Below are 25,725 nucleotides of genomic sequence, written 5' to 3' on the forward strand. Positions count from 1 at the left end.
TTCCAACTCCCCAGAGCCTTGGTGTGTAATGACCCTGTTTAATTTTGTCCTAGATCGCTTATGAAGCATGGAATAATTCCCCCTCCTAGTGTTGATTCCCCTTTTCCTTTTCCTATGGACCCGCAGTGATGGAATCTGGGGATGAGGTGATGTGTGAGGTGAGGGGTCGATAGGAGCCGCAAGAGACCTGTTTGCCAGAGGGCTGGCTGTGTATGACGGTGGGCCAGAAGCAATAGCCTCGATACAGCAGCTGCCTGTGGTAGGAAGTGATATGAGGCTTTCTATTCTGTCTAGTCCAGCCTCTAGTGCTGCAATTTGGTGCTCATCTGTTTGGGGTGAAATGGCGGGGGGGGATAGGCGGCGATAGAGCATGGGCCACCGTTCCCAAGGAGGACCGCTTAGATGAAAGAAAGTCAAGCGAAAGGCGGCGTTCCGTCATTGCGATCTCCTTTTCAATGACGTTAGCCACCCGGGTGATAAATTTGTCCATTGTTCCAATCGTCGTGGCACCCCCTATAGCATTAGCTCCGCAGCCCCTCAAGGCTTTGCCGGATCTGGTGGACATGGTGGGTCCGGAGCCTGCAGATAGACTCAGGGGGCAGAAGGAGAAAGGGGGGTGGCCCAGCCCAGCCTCAGACAGCCCCTGACTGCCACAGACTGCCCGCCCTTTGCTCGGGCTTCGCTCGGCGTCCCGCTCGCGTCCCGCTGAGCGACAGGCTGTTTGTTATGTAGTGGGCGTTGCAGGCAGGGGGCGTGTCTCAAGGTGGGCGCGTCCGCTCTCAGGGCAGGGGAAGCAGGGACTCCTGGTCTACAGAGTCCCTGCGAGCGCCTGTTAGTTGGTCCTTCCTGGCGCCTCCCAGTCCTGGCACGCAGCTCTCACCACTCCCTCCTCTGAGCCTCCAAGCCGCGAAGCGGCACCCGCGGAGCGGGTGCGGCGAGAGGCAGCGGCAGAACAAGCGGAACAGGCACACCCCGGCGAGAGGCCAGAATCCAGCGCAGGATCGACAGCAACCAAAGCACAGTTCAGGTGGGTCCCGGCGGCTTGTGGGAACACGCGCCTTTTCACCTGGTCAGGCGGGGGGCGTGTCTCAAGGTGGGCGCGTCCGCTCTCAGGGCAGGGGAAGCAGGGACTCCTGGTCTACAGAGTCCCTGCGAGCGCCTGTTAGTTGGTCCTTCCTGGCGCCTCCCAGTCCTGGCACGCAGCTCTCACCACTCCCTCCTCTGAGCCTCCAAGCCGCGAAGCGGCACCCGCGGAGCGGGTGCGGCGAGAGGCAGCGGCAGAACAAGCGGAACAGGCACACCCCGGCGAGAGGCCAGAATCCAGCGCAGGATCGACAGCAACCAAAGCACAGTTCAGTTTGATTGACACTTATCACCTGTCCAGGTAAGGTGACCTCTAATCACCGCTCGATCCTTATGGTGTCCCCAGCCTCCTGGACCGATGCCTCACAAATGCTCATAGAAGACCCTCTTGTGCCTGTCATGTGCCTCTAAGCTTTACTCTTGGGGTCTAGACACTTTGCTCAGAGGCATTGTTTAAGATGGTGCTGCAGCATTGGGGCCTGCAGGTGAGAGAGTCCTACTTTACTCCTGTTGTGGGGCCTATTATGCATGTCTTATACTACGGAACATGTGCCTACTGGGTCATTTTTAGGTCGCATAGGCAAATTGCTTCTTGTATACTTTATAGGTGGATCTCAAGCGAACAGCCTCGTGTATTCTTTAGTATACTTCTCCTGTGGGCTTAAACCCATCTGATTTGTTTGTTTCAGTGTCCTTTAAAAATCCATGCTTGCTAGTTGTCAGTCCTGCCTCTTTATCCCTCCTTTTCCTTGTCATTCCTCCTGGCATCAGGGACTAACTACAGTATCATTACTCTTTCTTGTGTTTGTTTCCCTAGTTACCTTTTGTTCCTTGGTTTCCTGCTCATTCTGGGCGAAGGTTCCCTTTTATTTTGCAGAGCATTCTTGCTCTCAGCTTAACTTTGCTGCAACGCTGTTTCTGTGAGCAGAGCTGAAAATCATGCTATTTGAAACATTTACAATGCCCTTTCCTCACTTGTGTTTTTATTTGTATTTCTCCCTCAGGCCGACTGCTGTGCTAGGTTCCTCTCGTTGCGCTGGGTCCCTCCCTCCAAATCTTCCTGGCTCATTCACTTGCTTATGGTCTGTTGCTGTGCTGAAGGTCCCCACGCCCTCTACCTAGCGTTTTGTTTCTCGTTTGTTACTCGCTCTGTGATTAGTGAGCGTTGGTGTTGTTACCAGCCATCCGCGGAAGAATAAGGGCAGAGGTCTTAAACTATCAAACTCCTCACCACTCCTCACCCTCACCTACAAATCCCTCAACAACATTGGACCCAAATACCTCAACGAGAGAGTCTCCTTCCACGTTCCCAAGAGGAGCCTCCACTCCGCCGAACTTGCCCTGATAGAGGTAACCCACATCCGCAGGAACAGAGCAGGCAGGAGAGCTTTCTCTTACATCACAGCCAAGGCCTGGAACAAGCTCACTGTGAACATCAGACGCTCCCCGACCCTACACACATTCAGGAAAGACCTCAAGACCTGGCTCTTCAACTGATCCAGAGCTGCTTCCCCCTCTAGCGCCTTGAGACCCTCACGGGTGAGTAGAGCGCTTTATAAACCCCATGATTGATTGATTGAAACTCTGCAAAGTGAGCGCCCCATGTGATGATTAAGTGCCAAAGTGCCCCATAGAGGGTATTTGGTGAAGAGCACATAGAGCTGATTGTAGTGATGGAGCAAGATTTCACTCGTAAATAGGCTTGCTTGGAATCAGCCCTCTCGAAATTAACTGTAATACACTAATAAACATGTTTTGTCTTATTAACAATACAAAATATGTAATTTCTAGTAAGCTGGGGAAGCTTGCATAGTGCTTTTTACTAACCGTAACTCGATTAACCCAAAATGGCCACAGCAACGCGGGAACGTTTCTGAGCATGCGTCTGTCATACTCACATGACATGACATACTTACTGCTTTGGTGGGAAAACTTTGCTTCTGCGCACTAGTACTAAAGATGGCTGCTCTTTGTTCTCACGTGCTAATGCTTGCATTGCTGCTTTTACTAAGTTGTTCGTCCTGCATAATCCCTAATACTGTAGTTAAAATAAAGTAATGCGAATAGAGTAGAGATAAGTGGTATACAGTGCATTCATTTAAACTATTTTTCTTTGACTTTGCTATTAACTCGTGTTGGGACCAATCAAGTACAATGTTGCTCCATCTTGGGTCCTAAAACTGAGCATGTACCGAATTCACCCGAGTCTACAAACCATGGCATTTAATTCATGCCAACTCCTGACTTGCTATAAGATGTTCATGGGAACTCGACCTCCTGAACCTCCAAGAGGATGTCAAATTATGCATTGTATTTACTATTGGAACATTCATTGCCGGGTGGAATAAAAGTGCATGGGAAAATAAAATATTGGGTGGGAACATTGATCTGAATATTGAAGAGCATGACCTCATAACTGGTATGGTGTGATGACTTCTCCTCATCCTTTGACCAATCAAATTGAGGGAATACACACATTTGCAACATTTGGGGGTGGTACACTGCCCTGGAAAAGTGTATAACTAAGGTAGGCTTAGCTAGTTAGATTGTCCGACTTGTGCGAATAGCTGACCTGTCACTGACCCAACGCACTCAATAGGTGATCGAGAGCAGAGGTGCTGGTGGAGCACTCTGTCAGAAGATTCGATAACCCAATCGGGGTTCTGGGAAGGAGTTAGTTAACCCAATCGAGTTTCCTGAGGGAGAAGATTTGCTAACCCAAATGGGGTTCCGAATGTTAGCTGCAGAGAGGGGTGTGACGCTGGCATTGCACTTTAGCTGTGGGTGCCAGTCCTGACCTGCGGTGGTCTTGTCCTGATCCAATTTGGTCCGTACTTATCCTGATTCTGGTCTGCACCTGTTCTATCTTGTTGGCACCTGCCCTATTGGGGTCCTGTCCTTTATACTAGCCCGTGGCCAGGGTTGGTTTTCACACCATTCCAGGTAAATAAAAAAGTTGCATGGGTATGTCATTGTGCTGTTTCCCTCTTCTTACCCTTCCTATGTTTCAATGCTTAAAGAACGTTTCATGATATTTTCACCTCATCTTGCTTTGATTTTATTCTTTCTAATTGATCAAGCTCTGATTGATTTAGTATGGACTCTAACATTTAAGAAAATATTTAGATAAAGCTCTTAAATCTTTCCCGGGTCTGTAGTTATTTAATGAGTGCAAATATTAATTTACTAACTATTTACTTGCTAACTCCCTTGATCCCTTAGGACTTTAGGTACCGGTGACTAGGATTGGTAAGTCAAGGAATATGTCCTAAAAAAGGTTAAAATTAAATCACTGGTTTAGCATAGGTGTACCTGTTTAAAGTGTGTATGTTTTTTTGGTCCATGTGAGTATGGTAAGATCTTGGGCAGGTGAACCCAAGCTCTATCAGTAGGCATCAGCCCAGGACAGCAGTCAGTCTGCTGTGTATCCCTGCAGAACATAGGCCAGTCCTGGAATCGCCATCAGTGTGATGTTGGCGCTTACGTGTGCAGGCATGTCTACCTGGGCTACAGTACGCGTGAAACGCGTGTATGCCTGCGGGTACCATGGTGTTGTGTCTCGCCATCGCAGAAATGATGCCGATTGGGACCACGGCCACCCTGCTGGACAAATAGCCAGCTCGCAGGGGGTCTTCACAGCAGCGACATGGGTGTTAAAATATCCACACATGTGATAGGGTGAGATATGAGCATTGATTATTAAACCGGACACATTCCTTGTGTTTACTATGCTGACTTCGAATGAATGAAAATTCCACGATCAGGCGCCGAAAACATTAATTGTCTGCACACTCAACTTTATGATTACATACATAAATCCTGTACAGAAAGAAGCCTGCTCAGGGCCATGTTCCTGGCTCCAAATAACTGCAACAAAAAAGAGATGCTCAAAGAGACGGCCGTGTCTTGTGATTTATTGAACAGGGAAAAGGTTTTTTAAAAAAATACGGACAATATATTGGTAACACTTCAAAACAAGCATTTGCAATACAATCAGTCTCGCCTTTGGAACCTTATATGTATTTAGATATGTAGCACATTAGCCTGGGTGCTGAAATATTTACTGTTCTTTAGCATGGAGGTAAAGTAAGCACCAAACTGCATGACTCAGCAGGTATGAGAACACATGGAGAGAAATATTGCTTTTCAGTGGGAAATAGTATAGTTCAAATCTCTGTTTTAATATAAAATCAGGGCCTTCTGTGGTCATATCAGTGAAAATACAAGATTTGAAAAAATATTATTGTCTAAGGGTGCTCGTGGAAGACAATTTGTATGGACTGGAATCTAGAGAATGCTACAGTGAGTCAGGTATTTTACTGACCTCTGCTGGTCGTTTTCTATCAAGAAAGTTAAATAGAGGCAGTTACCAGAAAAATTAAAAAAAAGAAAGTCCCTTAGCAGAAAGCAATTCTGGTAGTTTACTGACCTCTGCTGGTCGTTTTTCTTCAAAACAGTTAAATAGAGGCAGTTGAAAAGAAAAAAAGTCCCTAAGCGGAAGTAGACAAGTCCTTGGGCTGATCTCAGGAGCCCACAAAGTACATACACATATAAGTATATAATAAAATAAGTATATATTAAAGTATATACAAGATATCTCGAATGCTAGACCTAAAAACAGGCCACTTTTAAATTATTAATTTCGCATGTACAAATGTGAAAATGAAAATGAGTAGTTGCCTTTCTCGCTCCCCACATTGGCGAAGTAGCACATAAACAGAGAGAGAGAGAGAAAGAGAGCTATCACTGCAACAAACCTTTATAAAGCAGACATGTTAGTTGGTGAACAGTGGCCTGGCCTTAGGCCTGACACTTGCCCGTCCAGCATTGCACGCGCTGGCCACAGCTGCAGAGCGAGGTGCAGTAGTTTGTGCGGCCCTCCTTTCCAAGCACTTGTTTATGTGTGAGGTGAGCCAGGTTGACCTCTGTTAAGGAAGGGAGGGGCTTGTTTTGTTGCAGCGGTGACTATCTGTGGGTGTGAAGCTGCACTACACATAACATGGCCCCCTTCTTCCCTGGCAGTAGCCGGGTACTTGTTGGCATGGCTGCTCCAGCCTGAGAGCAGCTCAACAAGTACACCCCTGAAGTAGCTGAGATTCGCCCAACGGGACAGGCTCCGGGTGCGGCCTGGGTGTATTAGGGCTGTCCTTGCAGTGGTGACACAAGCTGCAGCCCAGGATGCCCAGAAACACCGGTCCAAATAATAGGAGCAAGACATTTGTTGATAAAAATGGAAGACAACGCCACAGCAAAACATACAATATTTATATGTTCCATCAGTTGCACACACCATGACGTCATCAACATGGTAATTTTTTAATTCTTTAAGCTGGTTTTCCTCCCAATCCTTTCTTTGTTGTTATTACCAAATATCTTGAAATTACAGTCCCTACATATACAGGAAAGTGTGTGTAGCTCTGCATAATATTTCTGCATATAGAAGAATTCTTTCATTTTATATTGCCCTGAATATTAACTGGTGCACGCTAACCCCGGGCGTAGACCTCCGCTCGGCCTGCGGAGTGTGCAGAGATTTGCCTACCCCGCATTATGTAGAAAATGTGTAGTAGGCAAATCTCCACACACTTCGCAGTGGAGCGGAGTTGGCCAGCCCTGCCTCCACCCCCCATTAAACAAGTAATTATACTACTTAAAACAAGTAAATTAAAACCACTTACCTGTTTAGCGGTGTCCCCGGGCTGCCCCCCTCATCTTCCTTGCGTCTCTTCAAATCCTTAGGAAAACTGTGCATGCGCTCACACTCGTGCATTTCATGTGAGAAATGCGCATGTGCATGCGTGCGCGCATGCGCAGTTTTTCCAAGAAGGAGATGTGAAATTCTCACATATGTAATACTGACACTGATAGTCTCCCCGGCTCAAGTGTGTTCTCTTTGAAACACAACTGAAGTACACAGGGCTATGTTATACTGCCACTGACATACTGTCCCATAGAGGTGCACTCTTTCACACCTGAGAGGCATTACATGTACACAGAGATTTGTAATACTATCACTGACATAGTCTCCTGTACAGGAGGATTCTCTGTGAAGCACATCTGAAAGGTGTTATATGTACACAGGGCTATGAGATACTGTCACATATACTCTCTTGTACAGGTGCAATACGTGCGATATGTATTATTGTATTATTGTTACCTCTGTTCTGTGCTCTACAGTTGCCCTCACAGTCAGGGGCAGTACATCAAAGAGGCTTTATGTGTACATAGGTCTATCTGACACTATTACTACCGCTCACACCTACACAGGTGTACTTACAGTGATTGGGCCCGAATCACATAACTAACTTAAGATAAAATCCTAAACGTTACTACCATTTTAGTATTCACTGAAGGCACTTACTCATTTCGGAATTCACAGAAGTTAGGAGTCCTAACTTTAGGACCCCTAAATGCCTTCTGTGAATACTGAAAGTCTTAAAGTTAGGAATTTTCTCAGTTTAGGAGTAGTAAAGTTAGGACTCCTTTCTTTAGGACTCCTAAATGCCTTCTGTGAATACCGATAGGAGTAGTAACTTTAAGACTTTTGGTATTCACAGAAGGCATTTAGGATTCCTTTTTTTTCTGTCACAAAGAAAATCCAATTACAGTGTTTCCATCACATTTTTGTTTTCCGAAACACCCCAACCCCCCCACCCAACCCTGGCACCATTCTATACTTTCCTCCAACTTCATGTCAGGACAACAGAGGGAAAAAAAGAAAGAAAAAAACAAACAAATAAGAAAACATTAGCTATACTATACACAATCATTAATTAAACAGCATAGGAGAGGCAAGAAAAATAAGTAGGATTCTGCAAAAGTGAGGCCGTAAGTTTGCTGGAAGAGAAGAAAAAGAGAAAAAGAAAAGAGGAGAGAGGACTGCTTGAACATGTAGGTATCTAGTTTTGCACCCCATCTATCCAGTTTCCTAGCTGTTCCCAAACCGCTATTCCATTTTTTCTAGCTCGTTTGCCTTTTTTGGCGTAAATAGCCTTTTCTAATTTACATGTCGCTAGTAGTCTTGCCTGCCACTATGCAAACGAAGGGGGAATCGGGTCTTTCCAGTGGCCCGCAATACAGATTCTACAAATGGTCATTGCTACAAAAGTTAAAGGACCCCCGGCCCGAGTTCAATCATCCAGTCCCAATACAACAACAGATGGAGTTAATTGTATACCTTGTCCCAGCACCACTCCCATAAAATGTTGTATTTGTTCTAAGAGTGGTTTCAGGTTTGGACAAGTAGCGAACGGATGTACGGCTTTATGACGCGTACTTTTACAACGCGTGCCGTTACAACGCGGTTTTTTCAACGCAAGTCGTTACCACGACTTGAGTTGGAGGGGGTGCGGACTTAGGAATTTTTTAATTTACTATTCCAACACCAGCCTACGTACAGTAGGGAAGGTGTTGGATAGTAAATTAAAAAATTCCTTGTCCTGCAGCGTCCTCCAGCGCAAGTCGTGGTAACGACTTGCGTTGAAAAGACTGCATTGTAACGGCACGGCGGTGTAACGCTGCGTCGTAAAGGCTGTTCCCCGTAGCGAACATATGTACCTGATCCGCTGAGTATTCTAGGCATCTGGGGCATAGTGTACCTCTTCCAGTTCCCCACTTTGCAATTTTGCTAGGTGTAATATAGAGACAAAATCCTGTTTTCTAAACCTGTGCCTGCAACTTAGTGGATAGTAAATATTTGTGAGCTAGGTTCAGTGCAGTGCAAAAGACGTTCTGGTTAATGTTCAGTTTTGTTTGCCACTTTGCGTCAATTTTCCCCATATCGTCTGGCATTTTCTCATTCAGGCTATAGTAAATTGCTCCAATCCGGAGTGGGTTATTTTCCTGTATTCTGTCAATAATTTCTATTTTATCAAAGTCAACTAGTCCACCAGTCTTGTGATCTAAAAAGTTCTTAACAGCGTAGTAGTGAAAGATCTGATTTTCTTCAATCAAAAACTGTGTCTTGATATCTGAAAAGGACCGGGTCCCATTCCGGGTGATCAAGTCCCCCAGTTTAGTTACGCCTGCATTGTACCATTTCTGTAGGTATGAATCATCAAAGATTAAAGGAAGCATTGGGTTATTTTTAGTGAGGGTGTAATAGTTCAGTATTCCGAGGCCGAAAAGTTTCCAGAAATTAGAAAAGACCCGGTATGCGTTTTTTAAAGACTTGAACCGAATACGTTTAAAGTACCCGAAGTCGAGCTGCCTCCATAGGCATCCTTTACTGTTTTTCCCAAGTAGAGCCATGTATGGGGAGGATAGCCCAGAGTGTGTCTGCCCAATGATGTCATATAGTAAAAACTGACTTTACTGTAGCACAGTCGCCCAACAATATAGCTTAAGATTTGGCAGCGCCCAGCCTCCTCTCTCCTTGGGTAGGGATAGTAGTTTGTATATTATCCTTGTGTTGGAATAGGACCATATGAATTGACAGAATATTTAATCAAATAGCTGGAGGATAGCATTGTTGAATTCTAGGGGAATTGTTCTGAAAAAAATAATAACTTCGGAAAATAGGTCAAATTCACACCCAAGTACTTTGCTTTGGAAACAACTAGTCTATCAGACCAGGTTATGTTTTCGTTCAGAATTATCTGTGTCTTTGTTTTATTAGTTTGTGTAAGTGAGGTTCGTGAGGAGCACTCCGTGTTATACTCAAATTTATTAACTATTCCAATGGTGCTGCGATTATTCAGGATAGTCACTCCTGGGAGTAAATGATAGGTTATAATGGGTTTTAGTGCCCACCTAATCGCGCACTGTTCACCTGGTGCTCCGCACCTTATTTATATAGGTATATATGACCACGCTATAAACCTTCTGTTTTCCTTGTTAACACATTTATTTTTGATGATTCAATTCTCTTTAACATTTTTTCTTGGTATTCTCAATATTCATAACAGTATGCATTTATATTCTCTATTTTGCACATAACATATTATCTTCTGTACATTGGAACATTTGACATAACATATATTATCATTCGTTTACTGATGAGCCCAATGCATTTCGGCACCTATGCGGCGCCTTCATCGGGGGCGACTCTGAAAACAACAACTGCTCTGTGTTGTTATGTCTGTGCAAGTATTCACCAATCACTAATGTTCTTACATGAAGGGAAGGTAGGGTAGAATGGTGCTAACAAAAACTAGTCACATATATGAACGATGGACAAAATATTGAGGACAAACATGTACTAAGATCGACCTCTACAGTTGGTAAGCAATGCAGCACGCAGGAATACAATAACGAAAGACAAGGTGTTATCTTAGGGCTGGAACTTTTTCATCAGAAATGTTTTACTTCTTTTTTGAAGGTGGAAGTAGACAAGATCAGACCATATATAACACTGTTATTACGGCTCTCACCTGCACAGGTGTACTTACAGTGATGTACACCCCACAAGTATACAACTGCAGAGAACTATATATAAGAGTTACATCAGCACTTACACAGAACCATATATAACACTGTCACTGCAGCTCTCACCTGTACCCGCTCTCAGCTCTAAATACCATTGGTAAAGGGGTCTCACCTGTACAGGTAAGCACCAGCAGGTGCTCACCAGGCACACTGCGACCAGGGCCCATCCTCTGCTGTCCATCCTTGGGTTCTGGGGCAGTGCTCAGGTTACCAGAGGACAATGTTTCTTCCTTCTGGGAGATGCTTTGTTGACCCCAGACCAGTCATTTATATACCCAGAAGAGGCTGAGCATCCTCCAATCAGCTCTCAGTCCCAAGGGTGATACCTCTTTCCTCACCGGTCACATGGTGTGTCTGTCATTGGGTGGATGTCCTAGAATCTCCTCAGAGGTGCTATGGCTAAACAAATAATAAGCAGCTTTCAAGTGTGGTAAATTTGGTTTGTCACAGACCCTGCACTGTGATATATTCTTGTTTGAAAAGCCTTCACTCTTTATTCTTTCTGTAAGAAGGTGAAAATTTGATTAGACACAGATGCACCTCCCAGGTTTTGGCTGCTCAAACAACAACAAAAGTCCTTGAGGCACCGAAAGACCCGGATCGGAGAAGATCACAGGAGACACAAAAAGTTCATAAGATGAACTCAATGAAGAGCAGAGTAGTAGGATGAAAGGCAGAGTGGGAGGATCAAAGGAAGGGGGAAGTATGAAAGGCAGGATTGAGGATGAAAAGATGTGTGGGAGGATCTGTGGATGAAAAACATGGTAGGAGGCTAAATGAAAGAAAAAGTGGAGTGAGGAAAAGAAGGGTGGAAGGATACTTGGAGGTTAGAAAGGTGCAAGGCTATTATGGGTGGAATGAGAGGTAAAAGAGTAAAATGATGGAAGGAAGGTTGTAACAATGGCGTCACCAGAGGCATTAGACCTTACGCCCTCGTGACGGGAATATGGTGCCCCTTCCTGAAATACATACCTGAATCTGAGCTCAACATCTTCAGACAAAGTGTATGAGAGTCCACCACCTTTTCACCAATAAGCACCCTCTTTCAGTCTCCAACCATTTGTTTTCTTGAATAGAGCATGATGATTTTTGTTTTTAGGGGTAGGTGTAACTGGTGTAATTCTCTCCAGCGCAATTACTCGTAATTATGCGGAAATATATGAGAAGCAAAATCCAGCATTTAGCACTATTTTCTTACTGCTAAATCCTCCTTTGTGCCCAAAATGGGCTCGAGGATGCATTTTGAAATTAGAAAGTAGCACTAAATTCTATAGGACATGAATAGCAGTATCTAGCATCAGCTCGATCTCTATCTCTTAGGCATGTTTACAATGCTGAAGCGTCACTTTAGAGGCGCAGTGTGCCAGGCATATTTATAAAGCCACGTGAAGCCACCCTAGCTTGGCTTTTCGTGGCCTTGTAATATGGCTCATTTCATGCATTTTTTATTTTTTATTACTCGGTGTGAAAGGGGCGTTCTATGGGTGTTGCTGTGGGTGTTCCCACGCCATCCATGGATTCTGACACATTCTCAGATGTACAAGGTTTTGTAAACCTGGGAATGCGGCCGATTCTAAAGCCTCCCCAGGGGATGCATTAAAGTGGCGCAACAAGGAGAAATACATTTATTTTTCTTCGTTTTTTGCTCTGTCTATGTGTGCTGCATTCTCTTCCTTCCTGCCCAAAAACAATCAGCCTGCAAAGCAGGCCTTCTTGCACCATGGTGCACCATGGTGCAAGGGTGCCTGCAATGGTGCTAGGCACCCAATTGTGCGCTTGTGCCTAGAAAAACACAGGGACGTGTCCTATTGCTGTAAATACGACACATCCCTGCACTTTCCTAAAGATGCAGCTCGACGCAGCAAGATGGCTTCCAGCACCACGCAGCTCCATGTTCTAGTAAATATGCCCCGTGTTTTTTTTCTCCTGTGCTCCTGCAGTAGGATTTGCCCTTACGTACTCTGAATTTCTCAGGCTGGAGAAATCGCATCATTTGTGTAATTTCTTATCACACGAGTAATGCATAATTACTGAAATTACTCTGATTACCCTGGTGTAATTAAAATCTTTGCCCAGTTTCTTTTGAGTGTATGATGTATTTTGATTTTTTCTTGGACAATGGAAGCTTCCGTTTTCTTTCATAGTGTAAGCTGAATCTGAGACAAACCCTTAATGGAAAACGTATCATTAAGAGTCCAGAACAGGGGGGTCTGACCCTTGATGCTGTCCAAGAACGAAATTGTCCTCCAAGATGTGAGGCATACATGTAGTACAAGAGATTGTAAGCTAAAGTGTAGGATACATATCAAATAGGTTAAACTCTCACAAGGAGTGGGTGTCACATGAAATGAGTGAGAAAAAGGTGTGAGACTCAAACCCAGTAAGTTACACTCTAGAGTGAGCCCTGCAACGCATGCACCCTATGATGCAGTTCGGTGCAGCAAGATGGCTTGCAGCACCACGCAGCTCCATTTTCTAGTAAATATGCCCCTTGTTTTTTTCTCCTGTGCTCCTGCAGTAGGATTTGCCATAGCTTACTCTTAATTACTCAAGCTGGAGAAATCGCATCATTTGTGTAATTTCTTATCACAAGAGTAATGCATAATTAATGAAATTACTGTGATTACCCTGGTGTAATTAAAACCTTTGCCCAGGCCAAGTTTATTTTGAGTGTATAATGTATTTTGATTTTTTCTTGGATAATGGCAGCTTCCGTTTTCTTTCATAGTGCATGCTGTACTTTGGTTTCTCTCTTAGTGTGTTATGTCTTCTCTTTTGTTTCATAGTGTGTGGTGTACTTAGTTTTTCTAAATAAACAAAGAGAGGAGTACCACTATAGAGAATCAAGAAAATTCCTAATGGGGTGTGTGACTGACAAAAGGAAAGAATTTATCCTTTTATGAAAAACCCCTCACTCACCAGCCTAGTGGTGACATGCTTCATCATCGGGGTCCACCCTGGCTGCCTAACGTCACCAGGGTGTGCTACAACACCTGAAATACAGTGGAGCAGGTTGTGAGTGTAAGTGCAGAAAAAGTGCGTTAAAAATGGTCCTGGTTTAACTTAGTGGGGAGATAAATTTTATTTACAAGCAACTGGACAATATTAAAAAAAGTGGCGAGATACTATGAGGGTAGTTACAACCAAAAGTATCTCTGTATGTGTACTGGTCTACATGTTTCAACCTTAGATAGAATATACCAGGTTTTCGTAAGGACCAAAAACAAGGAAGTGGACGGACTGTGCCCCCTAAAAGGCGCACCCAATCCTAATTCCTCGTGACCAAGTTAGCAAAACTCGCTAGTGGTGAAAAGTTCTAACCTCAGTGGGCGAGCATGTGAAGTAAAAATCAAAAGACTCCTATTCTGGTGTCTGTTGCATCGGAGGGCAGGGAGTGGTATCACCACTTGTAAAACATATTAGTTTGGTCATGATGGAAGATGCCGGTTACCTACATCTCTCCTCCGCTGCCCCGCTACCACTTACTCTTTCCCCATAGTCTATGATGTCTTCTTTTTTCTTTCGTAGTGAGTGGTGGACTTAGGGGCATATTTACGAGTTCTGGCGCATCTCTGCATATCAGCAGAGATACGCTAGAACAAATGCGTCACGCAAAACTACCCTTGCATCACGGCAGATGCGCCGCATTTACAATGCGGTGCACCGAAGCGCAAGGGTAGGCAGATGCATGACGCATCTCGTGACGTAAGGGCGGCGCATCGCTGGAGTCGCGTCGCAAGCGTGACGCAACTCTAGCAATGCTCAGGGCCGCCCAATACTTAGCATGCTGCGTCAGTCCTTATGCCTGCTTCAAGCAAGTATAAGGAATTGACGTAGCAGCGTCGCTGAAGTGCCTGAGTGAAATCTTGTAGATTTCACCCAGGCACTTTTAGGAGGCCCACAGGGGCTGGAACGCCCATCCTACGTGGGAACGCCCCCATTGTTGCGCTGGGCTTTATAACCTGACGAATCTACCTAGATGCGTCACGTTGTAAATGCCTTGCAGGAATGCGCCACGTTTACGCTCCCGTTGCGCCACGCAAGGCAGCGTAAACGTGGCGCAAGGGGCTTGTAAATCTGCCCCTCTATTTTCACACATAGTGTATGATGTGTTCTGTATTCTCTTGTAGTGCACGTGTTATATAGAGCTGTGAAACCCTTCCCCTTTGTGTGGATTGCGCTAGTCAGAAACGTCTTTTAAAATATTTACTGCTTGATCTTCTCACTCCACAAGTGGTATAATGACCATCTGAGACAACGCCTTAATGGAAAACATATCATTAAGAGTCCAGAACAAGGGGGTCTGACTATTGAGGTTTTGTATGTCAGTATTGAAGTGCACTGGCAGAGCCATGTATGACTCCATGTGCGGCAAAAGGTTGAGTAATAAAACAGACACAAACCAGCACAGGATGTTTGTAAAGAATGCAAGAAAGGGCATAGATCAAGCCACCTGCAAAAAGTGCCCATTCACCATGAAAGAAAACAAGACATCATGATGTAAGAAGGAAAAGAGAAGACATCATACACTATGGGGAAAAACACAATGTACCATGTACTGTGAAAGATAAACAAAATACATCTTACACTATGGAATACAGCAAAGAACACCATGCACTACGAAAGAAAACAAAAGACATTATACACTATCTTATTAAACAAAGTACAACAAGAAGACAAATACAAAATGGGAGAGAAAAAGCACACATGCACTACTAAACAAAACAGAGGATATCATACACTATGGAATAAAACAAAGAACATCATGTGACTGAGATCTTCACCTGTACTTGTGAAGTAAGAGGGAAGCAAACTGGAGTGGCTTTATAAACACACAGGTCTATATAACACTGCTAGAGAGGCTCCTACCTACAGCTGCCTCTACAGAGAAGTCAACAAAGCAGCTTTGCTTGTTTGTCTGTCTTTGTAGCATGGTTACTGTAGCTCTATCCTGTATGGTTCACTTACAGTGAGGCACTCCTGAGAGGCTTTACCTTCTCATCTAGCTATGTAAACCTGATACTGCAGCTTTCACCTATACAGTGAACTCAGTGAGGCACACCTAGCAGGCTTTACGTGCTTATCTATCTATGTAACCCTTTTACTCCTTCCGCTCATGAGAAAACGTTTGAAAGGATATACCAACTCGAAGTTCATGGAACATATTGAATTCCGAGTATGTCGTGACCCCTCGCAGTCTGGTTTTAGACCGAGATACTCAACCGAATCTACCCTTATCGCTGTCACAGACGGTATTATACTTTCTCTAGATAATAACAAGGCAGTATATTTAGTGCTGCTAGACTTGTCTGCAGCCTTTGATACTGTAGCCCACCATAAGACGTATCAAAATTGGTATGGTGGGGCAGCTCTTCAATGGCTTTCTAGCTTTCTATAGCAGTGCACACAAACTGTTAATTTGGGTCCCTTTTGATCTTGTGCTTAATCTCTTATGAAGGGGGTACCTCAGGGCTTGTGCCTTAGTCCTACACTATTTAACATATATGTGGCCCCCCTTGCAAATATCATCAGAGATAATGGCTTCCTTTTCGTATGTGGACAATACACACTGCTTCTTTCATTTGACAATAATTCGGTGGTGAGAAAACAGCTCTTTGCTGACGGTATGCGAGCTATTTCGGACTGACTGACAAAGAATTTTCTCCAGTTGAATGTCGATAAAACTGAAGTACTTCTCTTTGGCAAAGCACACATTTTGTGGGTCCCTGGCCGTCAGAATGAAGCCCCGCCCCCACCCCTACAGTCAAAGAAAAATTCTGGTACTCTATCTGGACCACTCCATATCTATGAAAAAGCAAGTGGCAACCACTTCAGACACCTGTTTTTTATGCTGAAGCTTCTTCTGTTAGTGTTCCACCTTCTCCCTTTAACAGTACACAAGACCTTGATCCAAGCTCTGGTAGTCAGTCAACGGAACTACTGTAATTCACTTTTGGCAGCTTCAAACAATACTGTGCTAAACAGGTTGCAAGTAGTCCAGAACACAGCAGCATGCCTGGCTCTCAATATGCCTCCTAGATTGAGATCTCTACCTTTATTTAGACGCCTCCATTGGCTCCCCATCTGTGAAAGAATCAAGTTTAAAATCTGCTGCTTGGTCCATAAAACAATCAATGATAGGGGTCCCAGGTATCTGGTGGAAAAACGTATCCATTACATTCCAAACAGATCCTTGCGCTCTGGAGGAAAGGCTCTACTCTTTGTCCCTCGGTTTAACAAACAAGCAGTGGCAAAACATTTACCTACCTTGCTCCTCGATACTTGAACTCACTGCCCATCCCCTTACGCAAGTGCCTGAATTTTCTTAAGTTCAGGAAACTTTTGAAAATTGAGCTTCTTAAAAATTGATTGCCTGCTCCCTCGTTTGTCTCTTTGCTACTTTAGCTCAGTGATACCCCTTCGGGGGTGATTCCTGCGCTCTATCAATTCCTTCATTCATTCATTTGTTTATACTGCAGCTGAGGCACACCGAGAAACTTTACCTGCTCACCTATCGATGTAACACTGTTATTATATGTTGGATCTCGCCCTTCCTGGTTGGCTGAAGCCATGCCCTAGCTGTTCTGAATCTACCACCCCTACCAGGGGCGGGTAATTGCACTCACTGTATAACCTACCCTCACCTTTGGAATGAAGCAGTCAGGCCTATCACAGAGGCAATGGGTAATGCAATGGCACAGCACTCATAAAAAATTTAAAAACCATCACAAAAAGAGACTTCATATGTGATAATTTGTATTCAACACACACAATAATTAACACAACATGAACATGTTATGTTATGTTGTAACTACTTATATAGCGCTCCGCTGCCGCAGCGAAGGGGCATCCCGGCGCTTACAGCAGAGAAAAGCAAAGCATACCATGATGAGACCCAGTAAGACAAATTCCCACGAGATTTTATTTTTATAAGGGAAAGAGATGGGTCTTAACTGCCTTCCTAAAGGTCTGCAGGTCATCTAGTTCTCGTATGTGGGTCGGTAATGAGTTCTACAATTTTGCTGCCAGATAGCGGAAGGAGCGAGCCCCCGCTCTGCAGCATTTTATCCGAGGAACCGTGACCAAATGCTGCCCCGTAGAGCGTAATGCACAAGAGGGGACGTATGGGATCAGCAGATTATCAAGCATTCTAGGCATGGCCAGTTTCAGAATTTTAAAGGACAGGCATAGCGCCTTAAACTGAATTCTTTGTGCCATAGGGAGCCAGTGGAGCCTCGGGATGGTATCGGCAGCAGAGCAGAACCATGGAAGGCCAACTAAGGCCCTGGCCGCTGCGTTCTGAATACGCTACATCCGGGTGATCTTGGCTTGATTTGCCACCAGAAGCAGGGAGCTAGCGTAGTTTCCAGTTGTGAGAGGATAATAGACTGGATTATCAGCTGTCGAGTGGATGCGTCAAAGAATTTTAGGATAGGTTTGATACCTTGTAAAATGCCGAAACAAGTGGCAGCGGCTTTTTTGTGAGGCAGCGGAAACTGAGAGAGGAGTCTATCCACACCCCCAAGTTTTTAACCTCATTCCTGGGTTCAGGTGCCTTACCTAAAGCAGTAGGCCACCACTGGTCACCCCATAAGTCAGTGTTCTTACCGACTATCAAGACTACGGTTTTGTTTGCATTTAATTGCCATCAATTAGATGTCATCTAGCCCACCATGGTGTAGTGTAGTTCCCATATTCCCAATAGGCTCTTTGCATTGGAATAACATAAACAATAGTTTAGACTTAATTGTGTGTGCCAGCCAGCTCAGAGGTCACTACAAACTTTCTCGAATACACAAGAAGGGATTAGCTTCTAACAACCATAACATGACAACTTTGTTCCCCCTGAAATAAGGAATATATCTCCAGAGACGCGGAAACAATAGATGGCTGTTTAAATCAGTCAATCGTGCATGCTTCGTTTCACCAGAAGTGCAGAGAAATAGAGAGACGGGCATTTTCAAAAAAGGGGTTATTTATTGAGCAGTCTGCTTTCTCATGCAAGAGAAGTGAATTGCTACAATCGTAATACTTGCTATGAAGTAAAGTGCGTACAGTAAAAGGAGTATTATGAAATAATACAGTAAAAGCATTTATATAGTTTCTAAGCCATATGATACTTAAAATGGATAAAATACATACAATGATAATAATGACTAAAAGTACTCAACTGGTGCATCTAAAATGCCTACCCCGGTGTACCTAACCTAAGTCTAGTACAGGGAAGAAGTAAGTGAGGTGTAGCTTGAGTTAAATAGTTTCTGCCAAGAATCTATCCAAGAATTCTCTAAGGGTCCAAACAGCTCCGTACCTTGGTTATAGAACGAATGAGGTCTCGTATCTCTCTCTCAGGACTCGATCTCCCAGTAACCTGCAAAGGTAGCAGGGAAACACTGGAGATGGATTTATCAGCAGGAGAAAAGACAGCGTCTCTCTCAGTGCGTCAGCAGGGAGGGTCGGCTTCCTTTGGCACTCGCATACATTAGGGCGTCGGGCAAGTAGTCAGTCGATCTGCTCCAAAACCACTCTGTGTTTTGCTAGGGCAGATGTGGGCATATTTATACCTGGAAGGTGGCGAGTTTTTTTTTTTGAAAACAGATTTTATTAGTTGCATGACACAAATATAGCACGTAATTCTCTGAGCACCAGAGACAATCACTAGGGCAAATGATCAATAACACAACATGCAAACATTTTCATAGGTGATAAATCGGGAAAGGAATGTAATCAAGGAAATCTCCAATAGTACAAGAAACCCCTCCGCCCATGCCCGCCCACCATCAACTCCCCCCCCTCTCATACGTGCTGCTGCCTACTCCGTCCATGTCATGCCAAGCGCTGCATATTATTCGCCAGTACAAAGGCTGTAGGACCATCAAACATACTGCAGGGCCTCCTTCTCTATGGGTGGGTCCAAGTCCAGGCCCCGATAGTCCGCCCACCTCTTCCAAATTTTATAGTGCTTGAGGGGGCCCCCCGTGTGATATAGACAGGCTGCTACAGACTCATACAATAATCCATACCCTTCTGCCAAGCTGTGAAGGTGGGGGCACGAGGTTCCTTCCAGGATCTCGCTATGTCCCTCTTGGCCAAAGTCAGACCCAAAAGTAGTAAATGACGCTTGTATCCATTGCCCCAACACCAGCTAGAACATGAAGGAGAGCCAGTTTGGGGTCCCTCTGCAATTCCCAGGCCAGCACCTCACTCAAACACCGGAACGCTCTGTCCCAAAACCTCTGAAGAGCCCCACAGCCCCACACTGTATGCAGCAGCGTACCCACCTCAGAGTCACATCTAAGACATGTCGGGGATGCAATCAAACCTGCCCTCCACAAGCACTGCCTAGTGTAATATGTACGGTGGAGGTACCTGAACTGTATTAGTCGCAAGCGCGTGGAGACGGCCGCTCCCCTGGGCCCCTCCAGGGCCTCCACCCAATCTTCCTCGTCAAGCTCCCCAACATCCCGCTCCCATTGGGTCATAAGGTGGGCAAGGTCCGAAGCGCTATGGTGCTCCAGAGTCTGGTAGATGCGGGAGATCTTTTTGTCCGGCAATTCCCCCATAAAGACTTTGGCCTCAATGGGACTGAACTCTGGCAAATCCTCCACGTCTCGGATATATGGGGCAAGGGCATGCCGGAACTGGAGGTACTTGTATGTGGCATGCCAAACTCCTCCCGCAGCATAGCAAAAGATTTGAGCGTCCCCCCAGACATAACGTCTCCCAGAGTAGAAATACGTATCCCATTGCCGAAAGCCCACCAGGGCCGCCAGTTGAGGCAGTCTATCATTCTGCCACAATGGAGTCTCCAGGGTCAGGACATTCCACCATCCCACCCTGAGCAGAGCCTGTCGCCAGACCTGGAAAACCACGCGAGTGATGGATGGCAGCGATCCCCGGAGGGGAGCCGAGTACAACAGCGTATGCAGGGAAGCAGAGCCCATAAGGTATCGCTCCACTGCGTATGCAGGATCCCCCCTGTCCGCGTACCACCAGTCGTTGAGTACAAGGAGGTGTGATGCTTGATAATATGACAGTAAGTCAGACGTGGCATGACTCCGGTATAGGTAGAGCAGAAGCAAGTCCGCAGCGCAACTCGTGCTGCGCCGCCTTCCCACAAGAAACTGCTCAAGGCCACGTTCAGGCGTCGAAACCAAGCGTGCGGGACCAATGCCGGGTGGTTTTGCAATTGATACAGTAGACGTGGGAGCGCGACCATCTTAAATATGGCCTATCTACCCTGATTGGAAATCCTGGCCACACCTTGATATCCTCTCGCGTACAGTCCCAAACCGGGGGGATGTTGTGCTCCAGGGCCACCGAGGCGTCCTCCGTGAGGTATACTCCGAGGTATTTCACACCTTCAGCCGTCACCTGCAGCCCATCGGCCCACTCACCCAGTGAGCGCGGACCCCCTAGAGTCCAGAGTGTGGACTTCCCAGGGTTCATATAGAGCCCCGATGTTTCTCCAAAAATTTGTAGGATCCGCATAATGCGAGGCCCAGAACGATTCAAGTTGGAAATAAAAAATAGCACATCGTCGGAGTATAGGGCTATTCTATCCGCCACCCCCGGTGACCACTGGAAGCCCCTCACCTGGGCGTCAATTCGCACCCATGCCGCCAGGGGCTCCATTGCGAGCGCAAAAAGGTACGGGGAGAGGGGGCACCCCTGTCTCGCTCCCCGCCGGATACTGAATGAGCGGGAGACGCCACCGCCGACGCGGACTGCCGCAGTCAGGTCAGTATAGAGGAGGCGTATATAGGCCAGAAAACGGGGACCCAGGTTCAGTCGACCCAGGAGAGCAAAATATTGTCTCTAGGTATCAAAAAATAGAAATCTTGTTCTCTAAGAATAGTTCTACATTAAGCAGATTACTCTGTGCCAAAAAAAGAAAGGGGAAAATATTTTGGTATTGAGAAAAAATAGTGTAGTTGTAGTAAAAAATAGTTCCAAATTTTAAGAAGTTCTGTTTATCAAAACTGTAAGCTGAAATCAAAGTTCAGGGAACGCTGTGTGCTCGTTTCTCAAGAGTTATCCTCATTGGTAGGAGAAAACATTAACTCAGATAGGCTGGCAAAGAATTCATCTACCACAGTAGGTGAAAGTTGAGCCATTTCCGAAAAAGTAGAAATAGTGCATATGTGAGATACATTACCGTCAGCGTTATCTGGATCAGCAATGTTCACAGAAGGTAGTACCTGTGTGCAGCTTTCATCTCGTACCTCACCGCCACCTAATCGTAATGGTGAGGTCTCAACGAATGCTGTCATCAGAATTGGTAGCCGCTGGGGACAACACGTTGCATGAGCCGTTACCAAACCAAACCCCCTAGAGTCCAGAGTGTGGACTTCCCAGGGTTCATATAGAGCCCCGATGTTTCTCCAAAAATTTGTAGGATCCGCATAATGCGAGGCCCAGAACGATCCAAGTTGGAAAGAAAAAATAGCACATCGTCGGAGTATAGGGCTATTCTATCCGCCACCCCCGGTGACCACTGGAAGCCCCTCACCTGGGCGTCAATTCGCACCCATGCCGCCAGGGGCTCCATTGCGAGCGCAAAAAGGTATGGGGAGAGGGGGCACCCCTGTCTCGCTCCCCGCTGGATACTGAATGAGCGGGAGACGCCACCGCCGACGCGGACTGCCGCAGTCAGGTCAGTATAGAGGAGGCGTATATAGGCCAGAAAACGGGGACCCAGGTTCAGTCGACCCAGGAGAGCAAATAGGTACGTCCAGCTCAGGGAGTCGAACGCCCTATCCATGTCAGCCAGCAGTAGCGCTACTCTCTCTCCCAAGCCCCGCCAGGCCGAGATCGCAACCTGGGCTCGCCTAATGTTATGCCTAGTGGAAGGTGCCGAGTTTGACGTAAGGGTGGACATAATAACGTCACTAAGAACTCGAAGTTCTTTACACACTCCAGGAGTTCTGGGACAAATCAATACTGAAGCAGGGGGATTTCCCAGGCTGCTGAAGGCTGGTTGTCTTTAAGAACTCGTTGTACTCTGGGAGCTTAGGGGAAGTAGCCATGCCGTATTTGGACTGCATTGGCTGTGTCAAAATGTGGTTATGATTTGTATGCCTATATAAGGATATTATAAGTTATATCTATATAAGGGCATGAATTGGAAAATTTACACTAGAGCCCTAAATATATTACAACACCCACTCCACGTAGAATGTCCATCTTTACTAAATACTAAGCAGTTATAACATTTCTAAGCATGTGTTTACAATCCCACCCCAAAAATACATAAAATGCATTTGAAATGATTTGTACACGAAAAAAAAGTATTGTACTGCACGTTTTCAAAACAGTGGTATCATTCAAATAATGCATATAATTTTTACATGTGAAATGCTGGCTGAATGATTCATGAAAATTACATTTATGAAATGGCTCTCAATACAGAAGAGAAGGTCGAGACCATTTCATCACAGAGTTAAAAAATACTGTACATGTGCTAGAGGCTATTTTCAAAATATTGTCTCTAGGTATCAAAAAATAGAAATCTTGTTCTCTAAGAATAGTTCAACATTAAGCAGATTACTCTGTGCCAAAAAAAGAAAGGGGAAAATATTTTGGTATTGAGAAAAAATAATTTCGTTGTAGTAAAAAATAGTTCCAAATTTTAAGAAGTTCTGTTTATCAAAACTGAAAGCTGAAATCAAAGTTCAGGGAACGCTGTGTGCTCGTTTCTCAAGAGTTATCCTCATTGGTAGGAGAAAACATTAACTCAGATAGGCTGGCAAAGAATTCATCTACCACAGTAGGTGAAAGTTGAGCCATTTCCGAAAAAGTAGAAATAGTGCATATGTGAGATACATTATCGTCAGCGTTATCTGGATCAGCAATGTTCACAGAAGGTAGTACCTGTGTGCAGATTTCATCTCGTACGTCACCGCCACCTAATCGTAATGGTGAGGTCTCAACGAATGCTGTCATCAGAATTGGTAGCCGCTGGGGACAACACGTTGCATGAGCCGTTACCAAACCAAGCAAAGTTTCGACTCCATAGGTACTGCTGATGGAAGTGAGAGACAGATGTCTAACACGCATTCTTGTCCGCAGAGCAGGCATCGAAAAACAGGTAAGATGCAATCTTGCCAGATTGGTCTGAATGATAAAAACCATGTGGTATTTAGATCTCTTAGACGAGCCAAGCCAAGAACCTGTCTTATCCTATTTTGGTACCGCAGTGCCTAGATCGCTTGTTCCATGGTAACCTGGGTATCGCTGGTGACTGGACTTGCCATATCGGAGCAGAAGAAACAAAAATAGAATTCCTGCTACGAGTCCCAAAATGAGAGGCAGGCCACCAAACACAGAGTGCACAAAATTTGGAAAAAAGACTGCTTCAAGGGGTGCTAACAGTCCTGAAAAAAGTGTCTTAAATACATGTGCAATGCCACTGGTATCTGACATGTTTAAAATTTGACCTAACATTTCTACGAAATGTACGGGGCAATTTGTTGATACTAATGTATTTATCTCTGCCGAGGTCCTTACAACTTGTAGATCATACGTTTCTTTAGACGAGGTCAAAGGCACAGTTTTTTGTAAAGGAATGGCTTTCATTCTGCTTAATGTATCAAAGAGATCTTCGAATCGAAGAGATATTCAAGGAAGGCCAAATTGTTGCCTCCTTGTCTGGCTTGCTGTTTGGATACAATACTTGCATACAACAAGTGACCCTGGATGTAACACTGACGAGATAGGGCGTTCCTGGCAACATGCCACAACAGCTGTGGTCACTTAATATAACGTAGCTATCGTTGGAAAGCTGCCTGAAAACAGGTTCTATTTGTGTTGCTGGAGTGTCGTGCAAGTGGCAAGAAAGATCATTAGATGAACCCTCACAGGCTCCATGTAAATTAATTTCTTGACACAGAAGTGTACCACTTAGTGATTTTTCACATTTTTTTCCACTAAGAAATACCTCTTTGTTACTCCCACTCCAACATCTATGTGTATAAGGTAAATTCAAGGTCGACTTGATGTATCCTTTACCCAACCTTTCATACAGGCCCGCTGGTATATGCTGTAGGCAGTATTGAAACTGGAATCTCGTTATTGATATTGTTATGGTACCATGATTATCCATTCAATGACAGGTTTCTCGGAAACTGTTAATGATAATCTTTCTAGTTTTTCAATGCTCAGCACCGTATAGTCTGCTCCTTTTTTGTGCCAAAGTGATTTGTTTATCAGTAAGGTTAAAGATAGAAAATAATGACGTTGTGTTGATTAGACGCCAAGGCACGTAGCCTGAACACAGATTTTGTAACGTCCAGCCTAACTGTACAATAGAACCTAATTGGGACTGGCCATGTTGTAACATTAGCATTTCCTGTTCTATTATATCAATAGGAGATGATACAATGCTGTCCAAAGAATACATTCTGGAGGACAGAGTCGTTAACCCATTGTTCACTACAGATATTTATTTTTTCAAATGAATACGATCAATTTCTCGTATTTTTTCTGCAGTTTCAATTTGCTTTACTTTCCAAGCTGCGTTATAAGCAGCATATATACCGGCGTATATGAAACGTTTTTGATGCTGTTTGCGAGGTCCCAATAAAAAATCTCGCAAGTCAGCACCTTCTTTAAGTAAAGTCAAGTGTTTCTTAATTTCAGGTAGTGTGGATTTCTGTAGCCATTCGAGGCATAGTTTTCCTACACTGTATGTTGTTATTATCCCTGGATGTTGTCTCTGGGAATATCTTGGGTCGTGCATGTTCTGTTTGAACCCCTGTGTTTTGTCCAGGAATCTATCTTGACAGTTATTAGTGTCTGTGGGCCAGATCAACCATTTCTTCCAATCAGGATTAGTTCTGTTTTGTTGTAAAATATGGGACACGTCTAACCCCTCATCTGTAGTGTTATTTCTATCAGGCATAGGATTTGGTATAGACTGGTTGTTTAAATCTTTTTTCTTAACTAGGCCAAGACAGGTTGTTTTTTGAATGGTGTAATTCAGGAACATTATTTGTTCTGGGATCATGCAGGCTCTGAATAATAATTCTAATCCCTGTACTTGCCAATCTTTTGAACCCCAGATTGTTTTTGTTTCAATGTTGTCTTTCCAGAATTCAAAACCAAATGTAGACAATTGTTCATAAAATTTAGCAGAATAAATCAGTTTTGTGTAGGTTAACATATTTTTCATTCCTGTGTTATTCACATTTTTGAAATAAAACATTTCTGGATCTG

General features: G+C 44.7%; 2 protein-coding genes across 2 annotated transcripts in view; both read right to left on the bottom strand.

The window, feature by feature from the left end:
* LOC147729343 (embryonic protein UVS.2-like) overlaps nt 1–10,745 on the bottom strand; it is a 104,608-nt gene extending 93,863 nt beyond the window's left edge. The window contains exon 1 of the mRNA XM_086959833.1: nt 10,622–10,745. Within this exon, the coding sequence (XP_086815959.1) occupies nt 10,622–10,690 (69 nt within the window). The 5' untranslated portion in view covers nt 10,691–10,745. The remainder of the gene's footprint in view (nt 1–10,621) is intronic.
* A 105-nt stretch (nt 10,746–10,850) lies between these two features.
* The window catches only part of LOC147729344 (embryonic protein UVS.2-like), a 136,302-nt gene continuing 121,427 nt past the window's right edge, over nt 10,851–25,725 (bottom strand). The window contains exon 13 of the mRNA XM_086959834.1: nt 10,851–11,011. Within this exon, the coding sequence (XP_086815960.1) occupies nt 10,851–11,011 (161 nt within the window). The remainder of the gene's footprint in view (nt 11,012–25,725) is intronic.

The sequence above is a fragment of the Lissotriton vulgaris genome, chromosome 2_2, assembly GCF_964263255.1.
Source record: "Lissotriton vulgaris chromosome 2_2, aLisVul1.2, whole genome shotgun sequence".
NCBI lineage: Eukaryota > Metazoa > Chordata > Amphibia > Caudata > Salamandridae > Lissotriton > Lissotriton vulgaris.